Source organism: Xiphias gladius, chromosome 2, assembly GCF_016859285.1.
Source record: "Xiphias gladius isolate SHS-SW01 ecotype Sanya breed wild chromosome 2, ASM1685928v1, whole genome shotgun sequence".
NCBI classification, from domain to species: domain Eukaryota; kingdom Metazoa; phylum Chordata; class Actinopteri; order Istiophoriformes; family Xiphiidae; genus Xiphias; species Xiphias gladius.
This window is the reverse complement of record NC_053401.1, coordinates 16,500,779-16,521,912: the sequence shown is the minus strand read 5'-3', so window position 1 is coordinate 16,521,912 and position 21,134 is coordinate 16,500,779. Positions and strand designations below refer to the sequence as shown.

The window sequence follows — 21,134 nt, the reverse complement described above, 5'->3', positions numbered from 1 at the left end:
TTGTGAGCAAGGTTGTCTGACCCATTGAGAGAAGTGGCAGTCAGCTGATGTACAGTCCACTGGTCATGAGCAGAAGACAGGACAGCCCTGAGGGAAAACCCTCTGTCCTCGGTCCCAGAAGTCTCAGGGGGCAGCTCTGTTTGGGTCCAAGCAGCACAGACGGGCAAGTAGCCTAATTTAGTTTTGGTCTGTTCTTTCTGGTGAAGGATACAGCATAAACAAAAGAAAACAAAACAAAACCAATTGACTGAAGACTTTCTTGGTGGTGGAAAATATCTCCCCCGAAAGAGACAAAAAGAAAAACCTGTTGACGCAAAGAAATGTCAAATTCTGAAATGGACTATATCACCAGCACCAAAACATTCAAATCAAAAAAGAGAATTTACAGTGAAAAAGAGGAAGCGTTTTTTCAAAAAGAAGCAGACAGAGGTCAATAAAGAGTGAACATGCACACTTATGCACCTCAGTTTCTTTTATGTTGTTATTTGTCTTTAACTAATTTCCTTTTTCCTTTTATTTATATCACTCTCACTGACTCAAAGTGGTAAACCACAAGATCCTTTTTTATTACTTTTATTATTTGTTGTTGTTTATTTTATCAGCCATCGTGGTTATTGCTGCCCATGCTGACTGTCAATTTCTTCTTCTGGTTATTTCAAAAAACCAAATAGTATAAAAACTCATCTATTTCTGTGCACCAGAGGTTTTTTAAGAAAAATCTAACAAATAAAAAATTAAATACAGTGCATTTAAAATCGAAATTGACAAAAGCTTAGGCTGATAAGTTGAATCACTGTTGTACCTGTTTCCTGATCGTGACTAATGAGTAGTCATACTAAGCTGAAAACCCTTTACACACTTGTGATTACAGTGGTTTAAAGTTGTTCTACCTCCGTGACATATTAGATAATTCAGGGGACACCACATCGAATGGATTGTCACTACGCAAATCAGCACTCTGAGCAAGACCAGTGTTATACTGTGGAGTTCTTGTATGAGCAGTAAGACTGAGAGTCATATTATTTGGGCACAGTGCTTTGATGCTGCCAGGCTCATCACACAACAGTAAGTCAGCATTTTGTTCACTGAAAATATGCAGCATCTTGAAATATACCTTGAGGATGATGTCTTCCCATCTGTTGTCTGTCACAATATCAGTATTCTGACTTTGATACCAAATCTAAGTGTAATGTCTTAACAGTTCAGTGTAACAGTTGTTGGTACACAGCTTTGTCTCTCTTGGGTTTGAGATCTTAGCAAAGAAATATCCCTCTATCTTTCAAAAATGTTCTGTGTGTGAGATGTAATGATATTGTGCAAAGCAAGAAAACCTGTGTAACCAGAATATTTGCACATAGGTTTTGATGTGTCATATTAAATGGTCATGTTAGTAAACTATTTCCATTGAAAACAAAATACACAATCAAAGCACTGATACCCCGACAGATGCTGTATTGTAGCAAGTGAGCAAGCACACGAGATAAGATCCAAAAAAAGAAAAAAAAAACTTGGAAAAATCTGCCTCTGTAATGACAACCCACTTTGTCTTCATTAACTCTAATCAATATAAGTATTTTTATATTTTTGGCTGGACCGCAACAACAAAACCAGCCCTATAAAGATGATGACACCATTGGTCAGCTGGTCAAGTCTTGGAGTTTCCACATTGAACGTTGCTCTTTCAAAATGAATAGGACCAACAGTTTGTAATACATCATCATGAGAGCATTAACATGTATTGTTACCAAGTTAATGAATTTGTCACTAGATTTACCGCCTTTTCAGACACCTTTAGCGACTTTTTTGACAAACCTTAGCTTCTTTCCGTAGAAGCGAGTAGCTAGTATTGTCCTGCAAGCGCAAGGTCGGGCTTTCCCTCTGCAGGCACATCTCTCTATGTGGTGTTAGGCTGGTGTTATTCTACATTTTCCTTATTGTGAACAAATCCTATGAGAAGACTCAAACTAAAAATGTGCTGGTCCGTCTTTCAATACTTTACAACTTCCCCAACGTGTCTGTGGCTCTCAGCCCCAAGCCCAATGGTGCCTAATTAAGATGTTAGTCTTAAAAAAAATGTTGACAAATATACAGTTTCTTTATTAAACAAAAGTTAAGTAATCACCTAAAACAGATGGGCATACTAGTTTTTAGCAAATGTTACTTAGACATTGCTGAAAACACTGAAAATAATGCATTTTCTAAAGTTTACTCTCAGCAGCGGATTAATACACATTTGCTCACTACTGAGCATTTACAGCAGCAGGAAGGTTTATGTGGGAGTCAAAATAAACTACACTGTTTGTGTTCGGGATAGAGAAGGACCATGTCAGCCAGTGCAATAATGTGGTTCATGAATGTGTTTTTAGTAGTTTTAGACAACAATGGAGCTCTGAAGCACATAGGAATAAGATATATCAGGCTTTGGATACACAGATAATACTTGCTAGTTGGATCAGTTCATTGTTGGTTTTGGTCTTTTCATGGGATTTGTTGACAATAAGAAAAATATAGAATATCACCAGACTTACCCTTTAAAGTTGACCTATCTGTGAACCTTTGTACTTAAAATTGTCAACTGCTCTGCCAGTGAAAAGAATTCATTCAGTTTCATTGCATGAGTTGTTCAGTAACTAATAGAATTTGTTCAAAAGAAGGTTCCAGGTATTTTAGAGGGTGAGCTTTTATTGAATGAGTCCAGGCACTTTCCAAATGCAAGCACAAGGTTTTTGTTGACCTTTTGGTCACCACAGTGTCATGGGTCTTATCTTAATTTAAGCTACTGAGAAATTTCACTGTAAAATGCAAAGTTAATTACATTCCCATCAGCCTCAGGTTTACTTTGTGTTTAGTGCTAATGACCAAATGTTAGCATGCTAACACGCTCAAACTAAGATGTTGAAAATGGGAAACATTACACCTGCTAAACATCAGATTGTTAGCATTGTCGTGAGCATGTTGCCATGCTAGCGTTAGCATTTAGCTCAAAGCAACACTGTGTAGTACAGCCTCACAGAGCCCCTCGCCTGGCTGTAGACTCTTGTTTTCTTACTGTTTTAAGTGATTTTAATCATTCTTTGTGCTGTATATTCTTTTGCATATTATTTGTGCGTCTGCTGACAAACTTATATGTCTGTGTGGTTCAGATGCCAGGCCTGGGTCTCTCTCTTACAGCAGTGGACTCGGGCCTCCTGTCAGCTCTCCAGCCAGGCCAAATGTCCCTCTCACTGTTCCTGTCTTCTCCGGATGGTGACTCTGTGGCAGGCACCGGGGTCATCCTCCTCTCCTCCAGCACTGGTAAATTTTAAACATTCCTCTGTACATTTATGTTAAGTCATTCAAAAAACATCAATGTGTATCACTTCTGATTTGTTTCTCTCAAATTGAGTCTTGCATGAGAAGTAAGAAACAAGGAAGTTGCACGCTGTCCATGAAAACTGACCTGATATTTTTTAAACAAAGTGAAATAACTCTCAGTTGAATGTGATTTTGACTTGGGGAAACTCATGCAGACAGTGAGTGAGCACAAGCACTGATTGTGAATGGTTGCTGATATGCCTTCCTAGTGTGTTGAAACACCCTTACTACAAGTCATCCTGACATGGCAGAGTGACACTTAGTCTAAAGGGTGTTATTTTGTTTAATGAAATTTCAAATATTTCTATTTTCCCTGTTTTAGACCCAGTCCCTGGAGCTTGTAACATGGAGTTCAACCTGGACATCGACCCAAATGTCTACATTCACTACAACCTCTATGAGACTACAATCCGCTTTGCACCAGCAAACGTAGGATATGCAAGGTAACGCACCAGACTCACTGGCATTGTCTGCTCAACTTCCTGTTCAGTCTGTTCAGCTGTAGGCAACTCTGTGCACATATCACAACTGCTTTGACCTGTTGTCAAACTGCAACACTGTTTATTTGCTTTGAAAAGCTCTCATGCTCTCTCTGTCACACACGCACACACAGCCTCCCCTCCACCTCCTCCACTGTGGCTGATAGTACTTGCTTAATTTTCTCAAGAATGTCTGTGTCACAAAGCTATCCTGGGCCAGATAATCAGAGGACTCCTTCACTTGTTAAATAATTCTCTGTTGTGTCATTACCTGCCAGTCAGACTCTACTCAGGTTTTGCTTTATGAATTTGCTTTTGAGGAAGAGAGGGTTTCATCAAGTTTGCTTGTAGTTTTCATTTCTTTATCACAGTTGTTGTCATGATTTAGGTGCACTAAATATCTTGAGAGATTGGTTTTTTTGCAGCCAAGTGGTGATATAGCCCACTGCTCATAAAGACCACTTATTTTGTGCTGGGTGAGTTATCAGCGATCAGACAGTGTAGCAATATTTTGTGGAGATTTTGGACATTCCAAGCAGCATGTGTATAATGTGGCAGATTTAGTTTTCAGCTCATTACCAAGAGTGGTTTGGACAAATACTAGTGGCTTTGTTAACTGTCTTTCACTGCTGTTCAGTTCACTTCAGTTGCTGTGTGTAAAAGTCTACTTCTCTGACATGCCTGACTGGCTTAATTTATTAACTTCAGGTGAGGAGTCCACTTGATGACCATACATACCATGCTTTCAAATATCCAAACCTGAGCTATGTTACTTTTGCATAGTACAAACTATAACTGGGATCTGAGTATGCACAGTTATGTGTTTATATCGCATACATACATTGCATAGTACATACTAATCATGATTTTTGATTGTTTTTTACAGACTTTCTAGCTTTCCAGCAGCCCTTTATTGCAGGGCTGCTGTAGTTTTAGATAGGTTTACCTAATAAATTGGCAACTGAGTATATGCCAGATGTGCTACATTAATGCAAAAAGGATTTAAACAGTATTATTGATCAGCCAAACAGGATATAAAGGAGAGACTGTACGCCTGTTTAATTTTTTTCTCTAGAAAATTATAAGCATAACAACATGACACATTTTCCAACCAAAGCATTCAGTCTACTCCTCTGTCAGCAAAAAATGTCAAAAACAGAGTCTTAGCAATATTCATTAAACAGCATTAAACACACAGTAACAGTGTGAGCTTACTTTAAAACTAGCGATTATTACTACAGTTTCAGTGGAAAAAATGCTTTTGTCACACAGTGCAATGCACAAAGGAAAATTAGGGACTTTAAACAAACTGTGGATGGATGTGTTGCAGGAAGATCTCTGAAAACCAACAATAAAGCATTCAGTCTTTGGTAGAACAGTTTGCTTTCACTTCACATGCCTCCAAATTTGTATTTGGCAATAGTAGTCTTGTTGCCCTCCAACTGACTCTGTCTCACTTCGATCAGTGTCAGTTAAATGACATTCAAACATATATATCATATTAAGTTTCCATGCATAATGGAGAGGCTTGTTTACCAGAGCCAGGCAGTCTCTGGCCTGCAATCAATTCAGCTCATAGGAAGAGTTGTGGAACACTGTCATCCCACTGAGGTTAAAAACATTTTCTGTACACAAAGTTAAGCGCACATGAGCAAGACACTGAGCCTTTCACTCATTGTAAATTAAACTAGAGAGCCTCAGACAAAAATGCACAAAATTGAGGTCAGCATCACTGACTGAAGGAAAGGCAGTTTGATTTGTCCTGATTGTCCCTGCTCTCTGTCAGAGGTGAAACTCCTCCAGTCTGTGACGAATCGACAGAAACCAACACCTGCTGGCGGCTGCAATATGACATCTACCAGTACTTCCTGCCTGAGAATGACCTATCAGAGCGCAGCCTGTTCAGTGGCTTTCAGGCTGTGGCTGACATCCAGGGCATGATGGAGAATGGCAAACGCGTATGCACCAAGAACATGATGATTTACCAGGGAAAATCATTTTTTTAAGTACTTGTGTTGCATGTTAAGCTGTTTAACATCACAGCTCTGCTTTAATAATAAGGACAGATAACAGAGAAAAAAAAAAGTGCCGTCACAGCTGACTTGCAGCCTGCTAACTTTTCATAACCCTGTCTTCCTGCAGGTCATGACTTTGTTATCACCAGATATGAGCATGGCAGTGTTCAACTCCATCCCCGGCCAGGGAGTCATTTACTCAGTCATCGTCAGAGACCCGCTGTTGAACACCTCAGCCTCCTACATCCCCGTCCACACCTACGCCTGCAGCTTTGCTTCCACTCTGGATGGCTGTCAAACACTGGGTGAGCTCTTGGGTGATTCACATAGAACATGTGTTCCCCTCTCAACCTGCTACTGTTTCATGTTTTGGATTTATTCACTGTATGCTGTCATCTTGCTTGTGCAAAACTAAAACAAAAGATATTTGTGAAAACTTCTTTCTGAGAAACCCTATAATTAAGTAATGTTATTAATAAAACAAATTTTAAATAACAAAATCTTGTGATATTGCAAATTGTATCTTTCATCTCAGTATTTTTGAGTCATGGGATCTTCAATTTGAAATATAGCATGTAATGCACAAAACACGAGCAGCTCCTGTTCTGAGAATACTGAGCTAAAAAGTTGACACATCATGTGAAAACAGATTTGTAATCTCTGGATATTATAATATCTATTAAGGAGTCTGTCTGTTTGAGTCAAAAGTAATATTCTTACAAATAGCAAGAAGCTTGTTCCAGAGGCAAGGTGACAGCAGGTTTGAACTTGAGCTATGTTGTTTTGAATGCAGTTAATGATTTATATTATTATTTTTTTAATTTTCAGGAAAGATATCTACAAAAGTTTTTTTCACCATTGCTGGCTTGGCAGGCCTGTTTGTCTGCTTCTTTGGGCATCGATTCTTCAAATGTGGTGAGTAGTTTGACATTTCTTTATGTGACTTTATTATTGTGTTATCATAATGTATATTTTGATATTAATATTCCATTGCAGAGCATTAATATTCAAGGGGACATCTATGTGAGTTTAGCCATGTGTATGCAGATATTTTTTGTCTTTTTTTGTAGACTTTTAACAAATTACCAGCTAAACCAAAGTGAATTGAAACCTTTGTGATTTTAGCTATAGTTTGTTTGTGGTGTAGTTAGTTTTTCTTCTTCTGCATAGTTTCTGGTTCCATCATGTTCACAAAACTTAAGGTAGCAGTGGAAACTACAGAGGAAGGTTTTGAAATCATTGTAACTAAAGTGCCAATGATTTCAGCTAGTACATTATCCTGTGTGAATCTGATTCACAAAACATTTAGTTTTTGATTTTATAAACATGTTAATTATATGAGCTCCACACACTCTTGTCCAGTTGGAGTTAGATTATTGTTTCCTTACTTAAGTCAGTTGAAGTCCAAGAATTAAGCACTTTATTCTTAAGTCTGAGAAAACAAGTTTGAATCAAAACTGAAACAATTACTGTAAGTCTCTCTCAAACTTTGCTTTTTCCAGTTACAGTTAACTTTAAGGTCAACATAATAGAGTAGTGGATCAGAGGTCATATATGTAAGTCTTAACTTCCTCATAGAAACTTAAAAATTACTCAAATGGGAAACAAAGCTCTGGTGTGGTGCCTTTACTTTACTTTACTTATGCATTTAAAAATTAAAATTAACATCAGAATCTCAGCTTATTGGGCTCCGGCAGTGGCTTGCCTCTCATGTGATGATGCATGTGATGCAGAAATATATTTGTTCCAAACTCAACCCATGACTATGATATGCCATTGCTGCCAGTAATTGTGGTAAATCTGAAAATGCCAGAGTTAGAGGATGTGATACAGTACATCTCCCTCTGAAGATAAGTCTTTGTTCTGGAGCATGTTGTTTCATGCAGTTCCAGCAGCTGAATTTTCATGAGCATTAGTGATGTTTGTGGAGAGTTAATTGGCCAACGTGTCTGTGCTGGCTGCATGAATTAATGACTGTAATATCTAAAGTTACTGCATTTTCTTTTTCCCCTCTGTACCTATGTTTTCCCTTTCTCGTCTCCTGTTCTTGCCCCTCTTTGTCATACAGAGTTGTTTTGCATGGGATTTAGCTTTGCAGCATTTTTTTTCTTTGTGCTAATCACAAGGACCACAGAACTGGATTATGACGGTGAGTTTTATCCACTTTGATCACTTGCAAGCCTTTCTGTCTGTTCACATGACTGAAGCCACAATGTGTAGATTGAAAAATTTCTGACTTTGGTGCCCCTCAGTAGTATTGAAAAACACACACAGTTGCCATATTTCATCCCAAATAAAAGTCCTCTTGACTCTTGTCTGTTTCCATCCCTCTGCAGTCCGTCTGGCTGTGTCGGCAGTGATCGGCGTGGTGGGCGGAGTCCTCTTGGTGATGAGCTGGTGGCGTTTCGGGTCTGTCATGGCCTGCATCATTGTGGTCGGCCTGATGCTTGGCTTCCTCATCGCCTCCACCATCCTCTTCACTCCTCTCGGTATGAAAAAGTGCTGTGCGGTCCCCAAACAGAACACCAGTCAGAAGTCAGCGTTTTTGTTGTTTTTTAACACTGTAAAAATGTCAGTTATGGTCAAGAAGTGTCCTAACTAAAAATGCTTAAATACTGGTATATTGTGTGTGTTGTGGTCTTTCTCCAGGTGACATTGATGTGTTCAGGCATTCAGATGTAGTTTTCTGGGTGACATTCTGCTGCATCATGATCATCGTTCCACTCTTCTTCGTGCGTTGGCCCAGAGAGGTAACCAATTCAACATTAAAACCCACTTACCAAAGCATGTGTAGGATTTAAGTTCTCCAATTTGGCATCATCTAGTGGCAGTATGAACAATGACACTGTGATAAGCAGCAAACGAAATAGTTTGACTGATGGTATTAGCACATAGATGTTTTACATAACAATTTAGTTACACAGCATATATAATAACTTCAACTAATTTGGCTCAAAAGAAGCACACAAGAATGTTTAAAGGATAAGTTCAACATTTTGGGAAAACAGATACAGTTTCTGTCTTATTCGTGTTTCAATTTTTAAATTAACCAATCTCATATCTGTATGTTAAGTATGGAACTGAAGACAGTTAGCTTATCTTAGCATAAAGAGTGGAAACACAGAAACAACTAGCCTGGCTCTGTCTAAAGGTAACAAAATCAGCCTACTGGTGCTTCTAAAGCTCACGAATTAACTTGTTATATCTAATTTTTTAGAGATTACACAAACAGAAATGAAAAAACATCAAGTCATGTTTTTATGGGGAGTTGCTTGTTGTGACCTTTTCTCTTCTATTTCTATTTCACTGGTTGCTCGGCAAATTCACAGTGATGACAAGACTCCAGCCAAGAAATAGTCACAGCACATAAAAGCACAGATTGTTGTTTTTAGATTTCTAAGTTAATTGATTCCCAGGTCCTTGTTACACCTTTATTTATTCAGGGAACCACATTCTCTGTTGCAGGAATGCCCTAATCACAAAATAAGACATGAGAGTGGTATTGATTTTTCTCATATAACTCTCAGCAAGAAAGCCAACTCTCGAAATGTTGAACTATTCCTTTAAAAAGACAACATTCAGTCGATTATTTGTGAGTTTTGTAACAGTGCTCCCTTATTTGTCCTCAGCATTCATTTGACAAGTTTCCGTTATTGATTCATTGTGAAAAATAAAATTGCAGACATGAACAGACAAGTCGTAATTAAAACAAATTCAAGATACTGTCTTATTTTGAAAACATTTTCCTATAAATTGTCAATACTGCGGCAATTTCTGTTGCTGTGTCTCAGCAGTGATGGTTTACAGTCAACTAAATACCTAACTCTAAATTCAGAATGTTTTCTGTGTTTCAGGGTAACATCACCACATGTGGCGTTGTTGGTGCTTATGCTCTGATTCTGGCTGTCAATGCCTACATTTACACCAGTCTCTCCTACATCACACTGAATATCCTCAAACGCTTCCTCAACAACAACTTCAGTGCAGTGTTCACTGACGTGCCATTCCAAACCATTGGTGAGTTCACAACTGAAATCAAAACTAAGATATTATACCCTGTAATGCCAACAAACTCACTACTTTCTCCCTTCGACCAGACTACATAATGATCACCGTGTGGGTGGTGGTCGGCGTCTGTGGTGTCATTCTGCAGCTTTACCGTGAGCGCTCACGGCCGTTCTTTCCACCCAGCCCATACCTCATGTGGCTGCAGGAACGTGAGCGCCGCAAGACCAATGTCCTGGACCCGAGCCACCACTTCCCTTCACTGCCCAACCGCCTCCTGGCCCGAGCCCGGCAGCTCACCAAGCGCATGGAGCCAGCAGGAGAACACACACCTCTGCTCCTGTAAACCTTGAACACCTATGTTGTCTCTGTCTAAGGGCAGATTGCACATATAGTTGGGGTCTGAGCTGAAAGGAAAAATATCCCTGTGATGCACTTGCGGAGGCTCAAACCGCCAAGTTACATGGAAGTCAGAGAGATGTTAGTAATCAAGATGTTGTTACTAATGACTGGTGCAGGGATTAGACCCCAGATCAACTGACTGAAAGATATTCTGTCTAAATGACAGTGGGAGGGATTATATCACTGACATTCTTCAAGTGGATTTTAATTTTTAAATCTCCAAAAAAAAACAACGTTTTTCTCCCGAAAACTTACGCCACTTTTTTAAACACTTAAATGATATTTTAGCTTCACGAGAGGAACTGAGGAATTAAAGAATTGTCTTCAAATGTTAATTTTTAGTAACTAAAATGTAGTTGTTAATGCTTCATGGTGTCTCTCTCTCTGCTCATCTTACTTTGGGCACTAAAGTCACAAACTAATAATGACTTACATAGGAGGCGTTGTATTTCTGGAGAGTTGGATTAATACTATGAGCATTGTTTTTTAGGGTAAAAAAAAATATCTACAATATACTTTGCAGCCCAGCTAGCATCTAAAAAAACTGCATCCACTCAGAAGGTCATGTTTTTGTAGTTTGGTTTTAAAGTACATACTTAGACCAGACTTTTAATAAACATACTGTGTACCTTAAGTTAAAACTTAAATTTAGAGGAAGTTTATATGATGATTTAATGTGTCAGACTCAACTCTGAAGGTGCCATTTATTCCTTAATGTATGATATTAATTCAACAGTCATAATGAGGCCATGTAGGTCACAAAAAACAAAACTAACAAAGGAAATAAATGCAGCAGTGCACAGTTTTTATGTTTTAGTCTTTACACAAAATGAGAAGAAAATTTGTGTCTTTTCTTCTCTGTAATCACTCTGTCAGAACAGATGTTTTAACTCCTGCTTACTCATGTTCAATTGATTGGACTATACTTGGCAGTCATGTTAGTCTTCTTGTACTTTGCACACTAGATTTTAATATATTTAATTTTTCTCTGTGTAATCGCACTGATTATCTGTTAATCTGTGGATCCCTCACCTGTGTGCCATGATTTTTCTCAGGGTTTCACACTCAGTTTTTTTTTAGACTATGATGCACTGAGACAATTTATGAAACCTTAAACCAGGTCATTTTTTTTAACTAGCCTATCAATTCTGTCACTATTCCATATATAATCCATTACTAGGGAAGGTCTGTGGCAAATATCCAGTAGGGAAAAATGGTTTACTTGAAAATTTGGAAAAAAAAAGAAAAGAAATAACATTGATATAAGTTGCTCTTGTTTTGGAGCTTTCTTTATACTCCAGTTACATTCATTTTAATTAATTTATGATGTCTGCAGCTCATACCAACAACAGGTATTATATTATAAATCATTTTATTGTATTAGCAATATTTTACATTCACAAAAGTAAATTAGAAATCCTTTAATTTTTTTTATAAATTTATGAATGCAAACTTAGTAGCACTCAACTGACCCCAAAACCCTTAAAAACTGTTAATATATATGAATTCTATAAGATAATTGTCTAAACCACTGAACCCATTTGGTTAATTTATTGTTTTTTTTTTGTTTTTTTCCCCAACACTTTAACCCCTGGCATATTTCTAGTCTTACTGTTTGTTATTGCAGTTTTCTGATTTAAAAAAAAAAGTGTGATTTATTAAGTATGATCCTGCCCCAACAGGTGCAACAAACCTTACAAGTGTCAATCATGCTCAGTCCGAACGTATACACAGTCCTGACAGGTCTAATCAGCCAATTAAAATAAAAATAAAATAAAAAATCACCTGTAAATCACCTGTGTGAGTTGACCATGGGTGGTGGAAGACCTTTAAATGATTTGTTTCCTCTACTCGGTTTTACATTCCTGATGCAGTATGTGTATACTATTAAACAGTCACTTGTCAAACATTAGAATTTCACTTACAGGTTGGGTGTAATGACAGATTCTTCTACATTCATGCATATTCCTGCTCAGTACCTACTTTGAGGACTTTGTTTGGTATCCAGGGTAAGAGAGGATTATAGGAGAAAACAAATCCTCAAAAACATTTTGAGCCGTGTGTAATGTGTAACAGTAAAACATGTTTAATAAGAAACAGGCAATGAAGCCAAGATGATTTTTAGAACACTTGTCCATTTATTAATCAAAATGACAAAAAGGTAGCCGGAACAAGAGACATGATCGAAAAATCAATGTGCTAAACAAGAAAAAGTGCCAAACAAAAACAATTACCACTGATAATACACTGTATACGCACACACATACATAACCAAATACCACACAGAAAACAAGATTTTTTAAACACGCACACAAAAATTTGAAACCATATAAAAACAAGTCAATACCAAATAGATTCTGCTCTAAAATGATTTTGGTCACTGAAGGGCCTTGTGTTTCCTGTTAAAAAGAAAAGAGGCGTTTGACCAATTGTTCATCTAAGACGCTGGCTTTTCTTTGAGAAACCAAAGTAATGAGTACTTGTACACACTGTGCAATTTTCATCAGTAAAAACCATTAACCCCACACACACATACACTCACACACGCACCCAAATCCAATACATTCCAATGCCGTTCAGAAACACGACATTTTTGATTTCTGATGAAGGCACACAACAGGAAAGACTGTTCCTGATAATGCTTTGTATGGCGCCATCAAGACAAATGTCCCGCCTAGATATCATTTATATAAAAATCAGTCCTAAGTATTACTTCTGACTATCCATCAGTGGAAAGTATGTTCTAACTGGGGTAAAAAATCAGAAACCATGATATGTGTTCCAGTTGTGTAAGTGAACTTCCAAAAATCCACAAGTTTGGTAACTTATTGGAGAAAAAAAGGACACAAGCTGCTTTGCTGTGAATAAAAACTGATCTTTTTCCTCAAAAACATTTACTGAAGTGCATTTTACTAAGTCTTGGCTATGTCCTGTGACCTCTTGTTGAGCTAAAAGACCTTGGGGTTAAGATTTAAAAAAAGAGTTTTCTTAAAAATTCCACTCTTTGTTCCTTAAAAGTCAGTTCAGACATAACTTGTAATGGCTGAACATGTAATGGCGGTGGAAATGTAAACATTGTGCCAGTTTTAGTGTTAATTGGGTACATGGAGCTGAACTCTTAAAACTCATCACAAAGACAAAACAAACAACATGACATCTTTGCCCCTTTTAGATTAAAATAAAAAAGAATATTAAATAACACAAAAATCAACAAACAAAAATAAATTTGCAGAACAAAAAATGGTCAAAAATGAGAAGCTTTTTAATGAGGATTAGTGACAACATTTATCTGTTTGAAGAGTCTGAGCTCCAGCAAGTGCTGGTTTGTGATAACAAGCGCTCATCAGCCTGCTGGTTTTGGCAAAGTCTTCTGAGACCGCCCAGTTACGTCTTCTGCCTCCTCTTCCTATTCATTTCAAAATAAGGGTCCTCTCTTTTGCCCTTGCATTGTGATGTCTTATTGCTGACGTTGGAGTCGGTTTTAACAGCTTTGACGTTGGGGCTGGATCTCTGAGGGGCCAGGGGTTGTCCTGGAGTTGGTACAGGCTTTAGAATTGACTTTCTGTTGACGGGGTTACTCGTGGCTGCTTGTTTGTGCTGCACTATCTGTACTGTGGTTGGTGTTTTCTGATCGGCTTTGCTGGCGGGAGAGGGGCCCATGTTGCCCACTGGGACCCGCCCAGGGACAGCATTGGTATCTCGTGGAGGGGCAGCAGCCTTGGTCGGGGCTGGCCCCTTTGCTTTGGCTGTGGCCTCTCTGCCTTTTGGCAGGGAGCAAGCAGGTTTTGGCAGCGTTGAGGAGGCTATCCCTGAGCTGGGAGTGGAGGCTTGGGACTGTGGAGTTGCTGCTCTTGGAGTTTTTACAACTGCAGCTCGTGAGGCTGTCCGCGCTCGCCTTGCTGCCTCTAGATGAAGGCGTGAGGCTGGGGAGCCAGGGCGGCGCTGTGCAAGGCGACAGCGCTGGCTGGCACATGACGGGGGCCAGTTGGATGCCCGTACTGGTTCGATGATGGGGCAAGGCAGAGTAGCAATGGGAGAGTTGCAGGGACTGGATGGTTTCGGGCATTTGGAGGATGGCTCGGGGCAGACAGGGCTCCTGGGCTGAGAGGTGGCAACGCATGGTGACGGTCTGAGCTTCAGTTTGGAGGCGGGGCTTGGATTTGCAGTGACAGGTGATGGAGCTGCTGATGGAGTCAGAGCTCTGCAATGGACCTTTGCACCCTGACACCCTGAGCTGGGAGACAGTTTGGAGGAGCTTCCTACAGGTGTGGAGGGTAAAGACGAGGAACCTTTGATGGTGATGAGCAGGGGCAGCTGGGTGGGCTTCCTGGGGGAGCAAGGTGTCTGGAGGTTCTTCTTGGGTGCTGTGGTGGGACCTTTCCTGGGCAGCTTGGGTGTGCAGGCTGGAGAGTCGGTGTATGACTTACCCATCTGACCTGCAGCGGTCACAGACGTCTGCTTAAAGGCTGAGCCAGAGAGAGAGGAAGACGATGAGGTGGAGGAGGAAGAAGAGGATGAGGAGGAGATGAGGTTGCTGACAGCTGCAAGGGGGTCCATGTCAGGAGGGAGAGGTGGAGCTGCATTGCCATGGTAACCTCCCAGGCTGGGAGGACCTTTCTGAAAGGCCAGGATCTTCTGCTCCAGAGTGGTGAACTGCAGCACTCGCAGAGGGTCGTATTTCATCAGGAAACCACGCAGAGTGTCCCAGCCCCCACCCACACGCACCATCACATGTTTACCATGAAGCATCTGAGGGAGGAAAACAAATAATTTGATAAGTGAATTTTCTCCCCAAGACATTGAAGTCTGATGTAAAATGTCTTTAAGTAAGAAAAATCATAGGTCTTAAAAGACGTTTAAAAAAATGAACAGTGACATATTCCTAGAAGTTCCCTATAGCTTCAAATTAGTCTGTCCCGAGGCTTGGCCCAGTGGACGGTGGTGTAATTATGATGTAATCGCCTAACACAATCTGCCGCTATTGGGTAACAAGCTTGCATATGTCCAATCACAGCCTCGGGTACAGTCATGAAGAATTCTTTACCATCTCTCTCTCTCTCTCGCTCTCTCCCTCTCTCTGTTTCCGGTTTCCGGTTCTGAGCGTGAGTGAGGGTGGATGTGCGAGTGGCGGGAGTTGTGAATTGTTTTGTGTGTGTTTCTGGATTATCTCTGCACATTTTCCTCTGTACCTGATCAGGTAAGATGCATTTTTCTAAATTGGTTCATTGATTTGTCTGCCGATCGACCGGTGGTCTTGTCAGCAGGTCTTCGGGACGCCACCTCCGTCTATCCGGCAGGGAGTGCGGATAGTCCCGCCGGATAGCACCGTGACCGTAGAGGAAGTTCTGCTGGCCGCCGGTGAACAGGTGGGACACGATCAGCTGTGTTTTGCCTCCAGAATGAACAGAGCGGTGGTTGTGTTCCTGAAGGATGAGCCTCAGGTGCATCGTCTGATCGAGAGCGGTGTGTTTATCAGGGAGAATTTCGTACAGGTCTCCCCGCTGTCGGTGCCCTCCACGCGGATCACCGTATCCGGTGTTCCGCCGTTCATCCCAAATGAATCGCTGGAGACCGAACTCCGCAGGTTCGGTAAATTCGCCAACGGATTTAAGACAGTGAGTCTGGGATGTAAGGATCCCAAACTGAGGCACGTCCAGTCTCTGGGGCGGCAGGTGTTCATGTTCCTGGACTCGCCGACCCAGACGCTGGAGGTGTCTTTCAGGGTGAAGCACGGCTATGGCCACTACCTGGTCTACGCCAGCTCAGGCCAGCTCAAATGTTTCGAATGTGGAGACGTTGGTCACAAACGATTTGCGTGTCCGCATAGACAACAACTGGTGGAAGCGGCGGCGGGCGAGTCCGCCCGGGCCGAGGCGCCGGCGGTGGAGTCCGCCGGGGCCGAGGTGACGCCGGCGGGCAACCCCGCTCGGGACCGGGAGGCGGGTGGGCCCGCAGCCGGGACTGAGGGGGTGGACCACGGTGCTGCAGATGCAGCAGGCGGTTCACGGTCAAACTGTAACAGCCAGCTGCAGGATTCTGAGACTGCAGAGAACCTGCGCAGCTCTCGGTCTGCAGGGGCTGAGGCAAAACAACAGTCAGAAGAAAAAGCTGAAAAAGCTGCTTCCACCAGTTTAATAGTCAAAGATAATACCGAAGGACAAAGTGTATTCAGTAGCCAGGTATCAGATGCAGGAGGAGACATGGAGTACGACTCTGAGTCGGACGCTGTATCTATTGGTGAGACTCCTAACAGGAACACAAACCTCTACTCTCTAGAGGAAATAAATCAGTTCCTGGATGAAACATTTGGAAAATCTGTTAAAGTGACTGATTATTTCAGAGACACTGACAAGTTCATTAGATCTGTTGGCATATTAAAAAAACTGGTTGGGTTTGACATTTTGGACGAAAAGAAACACTTCCGTCTAAAAAAAAAACATGTCACAACTTTGAGGAAAGAAGCAAAAAGTAAAACTGTTAGGACTAGAAGGTCGCTGACATGATCATGTACCACAAGGTGTTTTTTCCTCTTTACTGTTCCCTGCTTGTCTTACGTCTGATATTTTTCTCTGTCCCCTCAATGCGGAGCCTCAGAATAGGGTCTCTAAACATCAATGGTGGGAGAGACAAGCACAAAAGAGCTCTAATATCTGAGGTCTCTGCTCAAAAAAAGATTGATGTGCTGTTTTTACAAGAGATACACACAACTCAGACAAACGAAGTAGATTGGGGTTTATGGTGGGAGGGTACATATGCCCTTAGCCATGGCACCAACTTCAGTGCAGGAGTAGCCGTTTTGTTGAAACCAACCACAAATACAACGGCCCTGTCTACTACTGAAGTAGTGAGGGGACGGTTGCTGATGGTCAGAGCAGAAATAGAGAAATCTGTGTTCTGCTTTGTCAACATATGCCCCGAACCAGGGGGCCGAAAGAGTAGTCTTGTTCAACAAGCTACAAAACGAGCTAACGAAACACCATCACGACCAACTCATCATTGGTGGGGACTTCAACTGTACTGTCGACTTTACTGTGGACAGGACAAGCGAGGAACCCCACCCGCAGTCATCCCAGAACCTTAACAGCATTATAACACAACTAGATCTGCTGGACGCGTGGAGGGTCAAACATCCACAGTCCAGACAGTACACATGGGTGAGGGTCAGAGACGACACGGTCAGTGCAGCCCGACTGGACAGAATCTATATCTCCCAAAGTCTCAGCTCCAGACTGGTTGAGAGCACAATTAGTCCAGTTGGGTTCACTCACCATCACTTAGTCAGCATAGATCTGTATATTTCACCGGGTGAAAGGGTTAAATCTCACTGGAGTTTTAACAACAAACTCCTTCTAGATAGGACTTTCTGTCACTGCTTTGAGCAATTTTGGCAGCAGTGGAAAATTAAAAAAACTGACTTCAGTTCACTGAAACTGTGGTGGGAGATTGGCAAAACACAAATTCGTGTTTTTTGCCAACAGTACACCTGCCATTCCACTGCTAAAATCAAGTTAGCAGCGCAAGAACTTGAAGCCAACATTAGGGAAATTGAAGAGGGCTTGCATGGCAACCCAGATCCTGCTAAGGGCCAACTGTTGCAGGAGAGAATAAAAGGAGCCCTCGTCAGGTCCCGCTTCCTCCAGCTGAAGGACATGGATGCTCCAAGCTCCTTCTTTTTCAACCTGGAAAAATCGGTCGCCCAACGAAAGCAGATGACCTGCCTTAGGCTGCTAGGAGGCAGAGTGACTGCTAGTCCGGATGAGATGAGGAGCCATGCAATGGATTTCTACACCGACCTCTTTCGTGCAGGCCACTGCAACACGGAGAGTCGCGAGGAACTTCTGCAGGGGCTTCCTTAACTTAGCCCGGACGAGAAGGCTGGTCTGGATCGGGAGCTGACTCTGGAAGAGTTGACGGTCGCCATCAACCAGATGGCATCGGGACGGGCAGGAGGGATCGATGGTCTCTCCAGTGACCTCTACAAGCATTTCTGGAACACCATCGGACCCGATTTACATGGTGTTCTGTTAGAGTGCTTTAGAACAGGATCTCTCCCAGTCTCCTGTCAGAGGGCTGTGCTCTCCCTGCTACCCAAGAAAGGAGAACTGGCCCAACTTAAGAACTGGAGGCCAGTTGCCCTCCTCTGTACAGACTATAAGGTGCTTTCCAGAGCCTTATCAAACAGACTTAAGGACGTCCTGGAAATAATTGTAAATATAGACCAGACCTATTGTGTACCAGATAGGACAATCATGGACAACATTTTCATCATACGAGATGTTATTGATGTTTGTAAATATTATAATGTAAATTGTGGGATATTGTCTTTAGATCAGGAAAAGGCTTGACAGGGTGGATCACTCTTACTTGTTTTCTGCACTTAGGGCTTTTGGTATTGGTGATGGTTTTCTGGCTTGGGTTGGTTTACTGTATAAAGGTGCACAATGTATGGTGAAGATGGGGACGGGGCTGAGCCGGCCAATCCCTGTAAGGCGAGGGATAAGACAGGGTTGTCCTATATCAGGTCAACTATATAGCTTAGCTATTGAGCCCCTGCTGTGCAGGCTGAGAGGTCGGCTCAGTGGTCTCTCACTGCCGGACCTCGATCGTCCTCCCACTGTTTCTGCTTATGCAGACGACATTTACATCTTTGTTTCCAGTCAAGAGGATGTTCAACATCTGCAGGACACCCTGACTCTTTATGAACAGGCCTCATCTGCCCGGTTGAACTGGAAAAAAAGTGAAGCTCTGTTGGTGGGACAGTGGCGGGATCAGGCAGTGCCCAGTCTGCCTGGAGGACTCCAGTGGGGGAAGGAGGGGCTAAAGGTGCTGGGAGTGTTCTTGGGCACCGAGGGCTTTCAGAGAAAGAACTGGGAGGGAGCTAGAGAGAAAGTGTGCGCTCGGTTGTGTAAATAGAAATGGCTGCTACCCCAGTTGTCATATAGGGGAAGGGTTCTGGTTGCCAATAACTTGGTCTCCTCGACTCTCTGGCACAAAGTTATCGCTCTGACGCCACCAAGGGGCCTGGTAGAGGAAATTCAGAAAGCCATCCTGGACTTCTTCTGGTCTGGTTACCACTGGGTCAGAGCAGCAGCCTTACATCTGCCTGTGGCTGAAGGGGGGCAGGGATTGATCAACATCCAGTCCAAAATGGCCTCATTTAGACTCCAGACCACGAAAAGGCTGCTGTACAACTGTGGCCCAAGCTGGTTCGACACAGCTCGTCTGCTGCTGAGGAGAGCCGGTCGACTGGGCTACGACAAACAGCTTTTCCTCCTCCAACCGGAAACGGTGGACCTAACTGGACTGACACCTTTTTACAGCTCTGTCCTGCCGGCGTGGCAGATCTTTAAGATCACACGTCATACAAATGAAACTCCGGGTATGTGGTTGTTTGAAGAACCATTGTTTTTCAACAACTTTATACAGACCCAGACGTTGCAGTGTGCCAGCTTGCGAGCCGGTCTCAGGGAGGCGGGCTGCACCAAACTAGGACATCTGATGAAGGTGATGGCAACATCGGTGGACGACCTGGGAAGGAGGAGCAACATCACCTCTACCGAGTGGTGAAGGAGGTCAGTGCTGCCCTGCCACAAAACCTGAGAGCATTCGCAGAAAACAGAGACCTGTGCAAACAATGGAGCGAAGGCTGCGAGTACAGCTTCCCCTCTCTGTCTGTTACCCCAGCTGTGGGAGAGTGGCAGGAAGGAGGAGGACAGCTGCTGACGTTCACAACCCCACACCTGGACCAGTTCCAGGCTGTAGGGAAAAAAGCAGCCTATCAAATCTGCGTGAAGGTTCTGAACCTGCGCTCTTTGGCGGGGATGAGGGAGTCGAGGTGGACTGAGTTTTTTGGTCCAGGCGCTTCCCCGAAAGGCAGCTGGCGGTCCCTGTACAAGCTGCCCATTGAAAAGCGGACAGCAGACCTCCAGTGGAGGGTTCTACACTGGAGCATTTGTTTGTTCAGTGTCCTCGGCTGGTGACGCTGTTCGAGCTTTTAAAAAGGTGGTTTCAGGGTATCGGGGAGAAATTTTCTTTTGAGTTGTTCATTTTTGGCCCCAGGTACAGTGCTAAAAAGAAGACGGTACATACACTGGTGAACTTTTTATCTGGTTCTGCCAAGCTGGCCATCTGGCTGACGCGCAGGAACCGGGTCCAGAACACTGGCAACGTGGAACCTGTGCCGGTTCTGCAGGGACTGTTGAAGGCCCGGCTGAGAGTGGAACACGCTTATTATATAATGATGGACAACGTGCAGGACTTCAGGCACATTTGGGCTGTGGGGTCTTATGTTCTGGGGGGGAGGGAGAGCTGATTGTTAATTGTTTAAAATGTTTTTTTTTGGCGACAGTTTTTTGCTTCTCTTTGTTTTGATATTTTTCTTTCTGGTCTTTGGGTGATGATGTGGGTTTAATAAATGTTTTTTTAAAAATATCTCTCTCTCTCTCTCTCTCTCTCTCCAGTCTGTGTTGTCAGTGTGTATACTACTACGTACTTTTCAGCAGTGAGGTCAAATGTCAGAGTGAACCACAGAATAGCTGACTTTGTTTTGCTATTCTCTGTACCTCCCTGCTGCTTAAGGCTGTTCTATCTATTTACTCATTCGCAACCGTCAACCATTGTACAATTTTTACCATCATCATCTCCCTGGCTTGCTGCAGCACTCACCCGAATAAAGATGGTCTTGTCTCCCAGCCTGTAGCGCCCCTCAGACAGGTACTCAATGGAAACTCTGTTGGAGCAGTTGCAGGGCGGGTCATTCATGCTGTGCTCCTAAAACAGACGATAGAGAACCGTAAGGCCACCATATTGGAGGTCCTTAATTCACTGGGAGCAATAATGATTGTATTTATAAACATATGACATTTGATTATTTAACAGC

At 42.4% G+C, this 21,134-nt stretch overlaps 2 protein-coding genes across 2 annotated transcripts in view; one reads left to right on the top strand and one right to left on the bottom strand.

The window, feature by feature from the left end:
- The window catches only part of tm7sf3 (transmembrane 7 superfamily member 3), a 17,638-nt gene extending 5,241 nt beyond the window's left edge, over positions 1-12,397 (top strand). The window contains exons 3-12 of the mRNA XM_040143471.1: positions 3,144-3,294; positions 3,677-3,797; positions 5,620-5,791; positions 5,976-6,153; positions 6,677-6,763; positions 7,917-7,997; positions 8,185-8,337; positions 8,498-8,598; positions 9,703-9,865; positions 9,946-12,397. Of these exons, the coding sequence (XP_039999405.1) occupies positions 3,144-3,294; positions 3,677-3,797; positions 5,620-5,791; positions 5,976-6,153; positions 6,677-6,763; positions 7,917-7,997; positions 8,185-8,337; positions 8,498-8,598; positions 9,703-9,865; positions 9,946-10,199 (1,461 nt within the window). The 3' untranslated portion in view covers positions 10,200-12,397. The remainder of the gene's footprint in view (positions 1-3,143; positions 3,295-3,676; positions 3,798-5,619; positions 5,792-5,975; positions 6,154-6,676; positions 6,764-7,916; positions 7,998-8,184; positions 8,338-8,497; positions 8,599-9,702; positions 9,866-9,945) is intronic.
- A 774-nt stretch (positions 12,398-13,171) lies between these two features.
- Positions 13,172-21,134, bottom strand: part of gas2l3 (growth arrest-specific 2 like 3) — a 34,594-nt gene continuing 26,631 nt past the window's right edge. Inside the window, exons 8-9 of the mRNA XM_040143457.1 lie at positions 20,921-21,025; positions 13,172-15,004 (exon numbers count right to left, since the gene is read on the bottom strand). Coding sequence (XP_039999391.1) covers positions 13,640-15,004; positions 20,921-21,025 — 1,470 coding nt within the window. The 3' untranslated portion in view covers positions 13,172-13,639. The remainder of the gene's footprint in view (positions 15,005-20,920; positions 21,026-21,134) is intronic.